We start from the raw sequence: 10,218 nt of genomic DNA, 5'->3' as shown, positions 1-10,218 counted from the left end.
AAAGTCTAACATAAATAAAAGAGGCCTAAGTTTCCAAATGACCAATTCCTATGAGCCCTAAATGAAATATAGTTCAACACTAACAGTATTTAAGATGCCACATACCATGAATTCTGGTGAAACTGGATTAAAGAACATGGCTCACAAGCTGGACAAGATGAAAGAGGGAACAAGTCGCAGGTTCTAGGTCAGGCTCCTTTAGCCACATCCTGGCCTCTCCCTCAGGATGTCTCTCCGTAGACGAGAGAGTGAATTTCTCTTCAGGTGTGTGTCTGAGTAGATGCCTCAGCCTTCCTTAGGACATGTCAATTCTATCCCCCTGGTGGTCAGTGCACGTCATAGCGAGCAGTTGAGCAGCCTTAGCATATCATTAGCATAGTACGCTTTGATTGGTTAAATGGATGACCAAACGACCGGACACTTAGCATATTAGGCTTTTATTATATAGGATGTTATGTTATACTAGAGGCCCAGCACACGAAATCGTGAGAGACCCAGACACCCCTGCGGCATGGGCCCCAGACTCCCTCCACCGTACTGCCATGGGTGGGACCCCAGGCTCCCTCCACTGCACCCACTGGCAGGACCCCAAACCCTGCTGCCACTGCCACAGGCCTCGTGAGCTCATTTGTGCCTGGCTGGTCCCCATTCCTCTCTCCGCAGTGTTGAGTGTCTGAGCCATTGGCTGCTCCGAACCATTTGGCTCTTCCATTATTAACAGCTTTTACCTTCTGCCTCAATTCCTCTCCCAGCTCACACCCTTCCCCTGTGCGCCTCCTCCCCCTGTCACCTGCTGCATGTGCCCCCATCCCTCCCCTGTGGAGGGAGCACCTCCGCTCACCAACTGGGGGCCCATGCCGTGCTCCCCGCCTCTGCCCCTGCCCACCCAGTGCCCATCCTCGCGCCTTCTTTGACGCACAGCCCTGCCCACCTGCCGCCCACCTTGCTGCCATCGGAGCCTGTGGGCCGCGGGACCAAGAGGTGTTCCATGCACCTCCTGATGACTGATCTTCAGTCATTACGGCATTATGGCCACAGGCTTTTTATATATATAGATTATAGTACACAGCTTCACATTGAATAGCAATATGGAAAAGCTGACATGCAATCTTGACAGGGATTATATCAGTGTCACTCAGTGAATACCTTTTTTTTTTTAAATTTAATTCTCACCCAAGGGTATGTTTTTATTGATTTGAGAGAGAAATGGAGGGAGCAAAAGAGAGAAAGAGAAACATCAATGTGAGAGGGAAACATAGGTTAGTTGCCTCCCATACGTGCCCAGACAGTGGATCAACCCGCAAATGGGTATGTGCCTTGAACTGGAATCAAACCCACAATCTTTTGGTGTATGGGATGACATTCTAACCAACTGAGCCACACTGGACAGGGCAGTGAATACCTTTTAATAACTTAGTAATGAGCAACTATATTTAAGAAAGTTTATGTGAAGAGTTTGCAGTCATCCCATTTTTTTAGATCCAGGATGGCAAACAGATTTCATGCCTAGAACCTGTTTAGGGTTCTACCGGATGAGAGGGGTTTGGAGGCTGATTCTGGATGAGATGAGAATGAGGACCATGCATGTCCATTATGGTCTTGTGGTGGTGGCATGTGTGCTGCATACTGGCCAACTCTAATCTAGGTATTCCAAATATATCCCTGCATTAACACTAAACAGTAAAGAACTGTGTATTGGGACCACTTTTGTGACACCCACACAGAAATAATTTGCCTGGGCTATATTTAAGCATTAAAACTCTAGCATGCATTCAGGAAAATTAACAGAAACAAAGCTATGAAAATTAGTATTCTATTTCCTGTAAGGATTTTTATCATTTGCTCCATTTAAGTATATTCTATGCATAAGAATCCACAAGAGACATTTTTTTCAAGACTTACTGCAAGGAATATTCATGTTTTACCTCAGTGGCTGGTCAGTCACCTGTTGTTGTTTTTTTAAGATTTTTTTAATTGAAATTTTTTTTTTTTTAAGAAAGAGAGAGAGAAAAAAAAACATTGTTGTGAGAGCAAACATAGATTGGCTGCCTCCTGAACTCCCCCTACCAGGGAGTGCCTGAAACCCGAGCATGTGCCCTGAACAGGAATTCAAACCAGCTTTTCGTGCATGGGACAATGGCCATCCAACTGAGCCACACTGGCCAAGGCATAACTGGTCAGTTTTTATCTCATGGACAATGGCTTACTCTTGGCACTGCTTCTAAAAAAACTAAAAAAAAAAAAAAATCTCTACTTCCTAGCACTGAGCTAGAACAGTACCCCTGCCCTCACAGAATCCTTTTCACATCTTAAACCCACCCTTGATTTCAACTAAGTTTACCTATCTTCATTTTTACTTACCCTCAATTTAGTCACTCATGCTTTTAATCTTCAAGAAGTGTTTATTCTATATGCTGGAATGACTGTATATAGATATCCAACCTAACTGTGCTGCATGGCAATTTACAATCCCTCAGAAGCTGGGTTTTCTATTCTATAAAACCAGAGGTTGTTCCATTCTAGTTCTGAAAATTTGTCATATTTCTAGATTAAAGCTAGGAATCCGTCATAAATTTACTTGTATGTTCACTGCCTTTATTAACTTATTTCTTTAAAAAAATCCACCTTTATATTTTATCACAATCAGTGAAATCTCACTGATTCTTCGAAAGGTAGCCATCTTAAACTAGATAATGTCGAATTTATGTATTCTGACTAGTTTGTATATAGAGAAATTTCACCACATGACATGTAAAGATATCTATTCTCATGATAGTACCAAAAAAGTAGAATTTCATATGAAGGTCCAGAGAAATTCACAAAGTAAATAACTTTGGAAATGTTAAGTAACATTTACATAGATTGACATCAGTCTAGTGAGAATAATATTAGTTTCATTATACAATGTAATATGAAATCCATCATATATCACTAACTGCATTTAGCACAGCACTCATTAATGAGCAAAGTCAATTCAAATGCGAAAAGAATTATGTGCTATACACTATGTAAATGAATTACATTACACACACAGATTTCAGAGCTGTTTATTAAATAAACTTTTCACTCTACCTTCTCTGACAGTGATAGACTTTTTTAAAAAAAACAATTAATTTTACTAGGTAACAGTGGTTAGATATACCCCAACTCCACTTGCCTGCTACTTTATTATGTGTGCAATTTAACACATATTTTGTTGCAAAAGAAAGAAAAGTATTGCTTAAATTAAGAGCAAGTTGCCTGTAGATTTTTGCTGACTTAAAACCTAATATTAATTTGTGTTGTATGTTCATGTTAAAAATTATCCTATATAATAAAAGGCTAATATACAAATTTTCCCCTCGGGTGTTTGACCCACCATGAGTTCGACCCCTCGCTATGACATATGCTGACCACTGCGTGCGGGGGGTTGCGGAATGAAGGAAGACCCTGGCCAGCAGCCCGCAGCCAAGGGAAGGAAGGCACCAATCAGCCCTAATTGCTGGGCAGGCCTAGGGACCCTACCCTTGCATGAATTTCATGCACCAGGCCTCTAGTTTAAAATAACTATTTAAGGCTATAACATTAACATAATGGATACATCTTCCCTGAATCTCAACAGATATTGCTCGTGTTTTTTCTTTGTTAACTTAAAGCTTTGTAATGGATGACATTCACAAAAAGTTATTTTCTCTCTCTCTCTCTTTTTTTAATTTCTAATTAGAACAATTTAAATTTTCATTGATCTCTAAACCAATCTGTACAACTTTGCTAACACAAGGAGTCATTTGAATTCTGAAAAGGTGGAAACTTTAGATTTTGTTTTTCTTTCCAATGGCACAAATAAGTTTCTGAAAGCAAAAGAACCACAGATTCTGACACAACACTGGCTACATATAATTAAACTAGAGGGCCGGTGCACAAAATTCATGCATGGGTGCAATCTCCAGGCCTGGCTGGCAATTGAAGTGTGAGTGATGTGGAAGGGCAGGTCCCAGCTGACCTCTGGCCCTGGACAGCACCTGGGCCCCTGGGCCCCAGCATGTCTCCCTCTGCCTCAGTCATGGTGCCCAAGTCCCCACATGGAGATACGGTGAGTGTGGCAGGACACTGTGGGACAGGGCACAGTGCTGCAAGGAAGCTGGGCGGGCAGCACACTTTCTCCAGTTGTCCTCACAGACTGGCTCCTGCATGAACCCACGGGGAGCCCAACCAGCCCCTGTGGTCCCAGCAGCTGCAGCCCAGCTCACCCAGAAGAGGCCGTGCAGGTGCGGGGAGGGCTCTTCACGGGTATCCAGCACCTGACCACAGGGGCTTCCCCAGCACACGAGCCCTGCTGTCCTGGGGGAGGGTAGCAGGGGTAGTGAGAGAGAACTTGGTGGACACCCCATATTCTCACCACTCCTCTGTCCCCATCATCCCCACCCCCAGGTAACTGGTAAAAGGTCACAGCCCCCACCTGGGCACCATGGGAGTTGGTCACTACTACCCACTCCCAGTTCCCCATCCCAGCCTGGGGACCAGCCCTGATCAAGCAATCAGGGCCTGCCAGCCACTGGTCACCATCTGCTGGGTGATCGGTGGGGCGATCAGTCCCCCGCTTGCACCCGCCTTGGCCTGACACCACCTTCTCACCTGCTCCACTATCCTGCTATGGTCCTGCTCTTTTCAGGGCCTATTGGAGCCAGCAGCATCTCCACTGCTGCCCGCTGCCAGCACTGTGTCACTGCCTCCTGCCATATTCCGTGCCACCCCCTGGTGGTCAACGCACGTCATAGTGAGTGGTTGAATTCCCAGTTGAGGGGACAATTTGCATATTAGATTTTTATTATATAGGATGGATGGCCAACTGTAGACAGCTCTCCAGAAAGCTGTGCCCTAAACATTTGAGCATCCATCCACCCCTGCCTATGAAGCATACAAATGCTTATACTGCTCTTGGATTTCTCAGAACAGAATTGAGGGACAGACTCTTTCAAAATCCATTTAAGTTCTTTGCAATATCACTATTACTCTGGGATATTAATGCAAGACCAAATATAAGGTCATGAATAAATTCATTCTTCAAAGTATAATGTGCTCAAAAAATAGCTAAGTCTATTTACCATCTTCAAATATGGTTGAAAGAAATAAAAATGAAATATAATAAACATCACAAAGCCTTCTAGATATGGAAAAATTAACAATATATTGGGTACTGGCAGAGTAAATTCTTCAGGAAGCCAAAGAGACATTGTAAAAGAGAGCCCTTTAAGACAACGATGAAATCAAGCTCCAGGCTAAATAGCGGGAAACATTCTGTGGAAGAAAATGTTAAAATCTCATATCTTTAATCCTTATTTCTCCTGAGAAGCTAAAAATATAAATTTCATACTTTAATCCTATCCTATTGTATAAAGATTTCTGCTTAATAAAGAAGCCACTGGGATTTGGAAAAACTTCATTTGCTGGAAAAAAGAAGAGGTCACTTGACAATAGAAGGAAGGATCATAACCAGGGTACCTGGGTTTACCTTTGCTTTGCGAAAGTGGTAGACCACCAGCATGCTAACAAAGTCCAGCAGCATACACAGGGCTTGGAAGGAGATGATAGCAAGTCGCAGATATTTATCCTCCTGGACAAAGCAGGGGCTGTCATCGGCACAGTAGGGGCAGCCCTCCCTGCAGGGTAGGCAGACGTGGGCTTCTTCTGACACATCTTTTGCTCTTTCTGCAAAATGGTGATCCGGACCCCTTCCTGAAAGTTTCCAAATAAAATTACATTGTCATTGCATTTCTGAGGTAGGCAAGACTTAGTACAGAGTCAAAAGACATCTTTCACCTCTTCGTTCATTTTCCTTTTTATTAAAGACCTTTTGTCAACCTTTTTGCTAGAGAATAGAGTTACTTTGACTTTAGACTCAAACAAAAGTTTTTTACCCCTTTGATTTTAAAAAAAAAATTGTCATTCAAAGTAACTAAGGAAAATTAGCAAACATGGAAAATAAAACTCCATGCAAGAAATAGTTTTCTAAATCTTTTATATCATTATCTACCAATCACCAACAGATACTCCCTATGGCACAAATCATATTCCATAAGTATTTGTTCAAGAGCTAACCATAAGGCAGGACAAGAAAGTTGTGTCTTTCCTGCACCAAATAAATACACTTAACACATCTAGATGGCACAAAATCCAAAGTGAGACTTTGATTCCTCCTTAATTTAGAAGGATCCTCATCTATCAGGTTCATTAGGTCTAAATTGGATAAAATGGTACTTAATGGACAGTTATTCAGTGTGCAATTGCATAATGATAGTGTGTCCTTTCCCAGGGTATAATCCATACTTACAGGCTACTGTATAATTTTCCATTTTGCATGCCCATAGGATATTTCTGCACTGTTAACTAACTGCTGCTATGATCCTCCCTTTAATGTTAGATTCTTCTGTTTCAGTGATCAAAGTTTGCTCTGAAGCCCAGAGGTAAAGATTCTCTTTAATTGTTGAGTATACCATTGAAAATGATCCAATTAACACCATATACTAAAATAAATAAAAAAAGAAAACCATTTCCAATGCTGAACTCAACATGAAAGACATCAGTGAATAAATAACCAGTTTAGTATATCACACAACCACATAGTTTGATATATACCACAACCTTGATTGATTAACAAATTTGGGAAAGAGGTTATTCTGATTAATAGCATTTTAATAACACAAAATTTAACACAAAATCTTTATTATTTTCAACTCTCGTGAAAGGTTCATAATCTTTGAAAATACATTTGTCTGTTTTCCTTCCTCAATAGATATAATAGCAAAAACATAATTGAATCTTCTTTAATGATTCAGAATATATTGTTTTGTAAGAGCCATCATTCTGTGAAAAGTGTATGGATTTAAGTGTCCAGCAGATATGATTCCAATCAACAGAGAGCTCTATGGCATTAGGTAACTCTCTTGACCACTTTGGGTCTTAGTTTACTAATGTATGAAATGTGAATTGCTGTGGGTTTTATATGAGATAATGTATATACAGGGTGGGGCAAAAGTAATTTACAGCTGCTTGTATGGAAAATAATATAATACTTAATACATGATAATACAACAATAAGCTTTATTTTGTGTACTCACAACTGTATACCTACTTTTGCCCCACCCTGTAAATCAGGCTGCCCAGCTTTCTCTTCTTTGCACCTTCCAAACATGGGAGGTGCAAAGAGGAACTAGGAATCTATTGCTGTTTTAAGGAAAGGCACTACTTGGTCAAAAGCAGGGAAGTTAGAAGAAAGAGCTGAAATAGGAAGAGAAGGAGTGGAAGGATAAGCTCCATTTTAGGCCAATTATATTTGAGGTCCAACTTATATTGTCCAAGAGAAATATGCATTAAGAAGTGAGAAACAATACAAAAATGGATTGTAGGAGAAGGATCAGTGTCAGAGAAAGAATCTACAGAGAGCCATGGGCATGGGTGAGGTCGATTAAGGGAATATATAGGGGAAGAAGTTAGATAGGCAGACATTTTTACAATATCATAAAAGAAAATGGATTTACAGGAACATGCTGGAATGTGATCAAAGATAATAAATGAGTAAAGGCTATGAAGTTTAATGATTATTTTATCCTTCATTTATCTTTTAGACAGTAGTTTCCAGAGTGGTAGAATGAAATTAGGTTGTCAGTCCTTAAGAAATAAATATGTGATAAAGTAGAATATTCTTTTAATAAGTGTTCCAGTGAATGAAAAAAAGCTAGGAAAGCTCGTGTTTAATAGAAATAGTAATGGGTCAAAAGGACTTCAGTCAGGTGTGACACACCTGCCTCCAACCTAATTAGGGACACTGCAAGTTATTCTTCCCCTTTGTCATGTGGGTTTTTGCCTCTCACAGAACCTTTAGTTGCTATAAGTCTCCTCACTTTTAAGTTTTGCCTTTTAACCTTCTTGTCAAGTTTGTCATTAACAGACTACAACAAGAATGCCAGCTTGTCTAATCATCCTCCTAGACATCGCCATCTCCCAGGGACACCAGACTAACTGGACTTTGCAGAATCCTTCTTCCCTGCATAAAGAATCCTTTCCCATTTTGCTTCCCCCTTCCTCTGTCAGATAGGCAGAACTTCTAAGCCTTGGTATAGACAGATCTCCACCTCTTAACAGCAGGAAGCAGTTACATAAATCAGAGACCTTCGCCTATCTCTCCTTTATACTATTACTAGAGGCCCGGTGCACAAAATTCGTGCACTTGGGGGGTGGGTTCCCCAGCCTGGCCTGAGCCTTCTCACAGTGCAGGAGCCCCACGATCAATCTCCCCAAAGAGGTAGGCCCCGCCCATCCATCTGGGGCTCCTCGATGGATTGCCCCAAAGAAGTAGGCTGGAGCCGGGGGTCCTGCCTCCAGCCCACGCAGAGCTGTGGGACCCTGGCGTAGCTGTGCAGAGCCGCTGGGACCCGCCACCTCCATGCCACACATGCAGCATCAAGTCCTCGCCCACCCACATGTGCCTTGCCATGCATGTAGCCTCCTGGTAATGGATTGTGATGGCGTGAGGGCATCACAGTGTGAGGGTGTGACAACCACATAGGCTTTTATTAGTATAGATAAAGAGGTTTCTTTTTTCTCAGGGGGGAATGATACTGTTGCAGTAATCTGGTTATTATTTAACAGAAAAGGAGTAAAGAGAAGACTAGATAATATAGGCATGCCATTTTTACAGATTTGCTAAAAAGGTGTAATTTAACACTTTCTAAAGTCTGTTCCCCGCTCATCCATGGGGGGAGGAACTGGAAAAAGCAATTGGACACAAGCCCAGTAAGGCCTAGGTCAGTGATGGTGAACCTGTGACACACGTGTCAGAGGTGACACGCAAACTCATTTTTTTGGTTGATTTTTCTTTGTTAAATGGCATTTAAGTATAAAAATAAATATCAAAAATATAAGTCTTTGTTTTACTATGGTTGCAAATATCAAAAAATTTCTATATGTGACATAGCACTAGAGTTAAGTTAGGGTTTTTCCAAATGCTGACACGCCGAACTCAGAAAGTTCACCATCACTGGGCTAGGTACATGGGAAGGTGCTTACTCATCAGTCACACCTGGAAGTGAGTCAGTGGCGAGAATAGGCATGGCCTCTGTAAGGGCACGAAACCTGAATATTTAAACTGCCAAACAAAGGGAGTTCCCTCTTTTGGGTTGCTCACTTGCAGTTTGCCCCTGACTCCTGTTGCAGAGGGCACATTCCCCTGCATGCACCCATGTGGCCCATGGTCATGTGGGCTTCACACAATGTACTAAAGGACAATAACTCTGCCAGACCCAGCTGCACCATGGAACAGAAGCTCTGGACACTGGCCCTTCTTCTGCTCCACTAAAACTCTAGCTGCACCTCTCAGACTGGGTTAAGGGGCATGGGATGTTACTACCCCAAAAATGTAGCTCCATGGAAATAAAGTCTTCTACCATCTCTCATTGTCCAGTGGGGAATTCTGAAAATGCTCATTTTGGTGACACCCCAAGAACCTCATTCCCATGAACAACAGAGGCACTCCACTCGTGAACTCCTCCGATAACATTATAAGCAGAGACTATTTAGCATCCTGAGTCACTTAAATCTGAAAAATACTCAGTATGTTAACAGCACAGTGTTATCTGGGGTTTTTTGTTTGTTTGTTTTTGTAACATATGACCATGGCAAGCAATTTTAGTCACATTTTAGATACATTTGACACGTCCTTTGTAAAAATTTTCACTCATTTTTAACCAAGAAAAATGTGAGAGTTTCTTTTTGCTTAGGAGAAAACCTAACCTAACCCTGACTCTTTTCATGATCATTGTTTTACTTTTGTTGCTCATACATATATCCCAATTATGGCCCCCTCTACCTTGATATATTTTGCTATTCATGTAAATCAAGGTTCTTTTATATTGCTTGCAATGTCCCCCAATTCTAACATACTACAGACTGAGTTACTTGTCTAGATTCTACCTACTGAAGTAGAGACTGGGAGGTAGAATTCAGGAACACAGAATTTCAGTCAGTCCTGTTGAATGGTCTGTTCCTACTGTGCAAAGCTGAACTTAACTACACCTACCATGCCCATCATTCTCTTCACCAACCTGTTATCCAGAGAACTATACCAACTTAGAGAACCTCTCATGACTGATCCACTCTATCTCTGTTCACTATTATTGATGTTCCAAGTCCTTGTGATTATCTTATTTGCCAATGTTCTGCTCTGATTGTTACTAGAGTATA

The 10,218-nt window shown here is 41.5% G+C and overlaps 1 protein-coding gene across 1 annotated transcript in view; it reads right to left on the bottom strand.

The window, feature by feature from the left end:
- GPR158 (G protein-coupled receptor 158) overlaps positions 1-10,218 on the bottom strand; it is a 366,465-nt gene that overhangs the window by 138,419 nt on the left and 217,828 nt on the right. The window contains exon 4 of the mRNA XM_015570519.1: positions 5,492-5,715. Within this exon, the coding sequence (XP_015426005.1) occupies positions 5,492-5,715 (224 nt within the window). The remainder of the gene's footprint in view (positions 1-5,491; positions 5,716-10,218) is intronic.

This window comes from Myotis davidii, unplaced genomic scaffold (genome assembly GCF_000327345.1).
Source record: "Myotis davidii unplaced genomic scaffold, ASM32734v1 scaffold86, whole genome shotgun sequence".
Lineage (NCBI taxonomy): Eukaryota > Metazoa > Chordata > Mammalia > Chiroptera > Vespertilionidae > Myotis > Myotis davidii.
The sequence above is the reverse complement of the archived record's forward strand: the minus strand, read 5'-3'. Positions and strand labels throughout refer to the sequence as shown.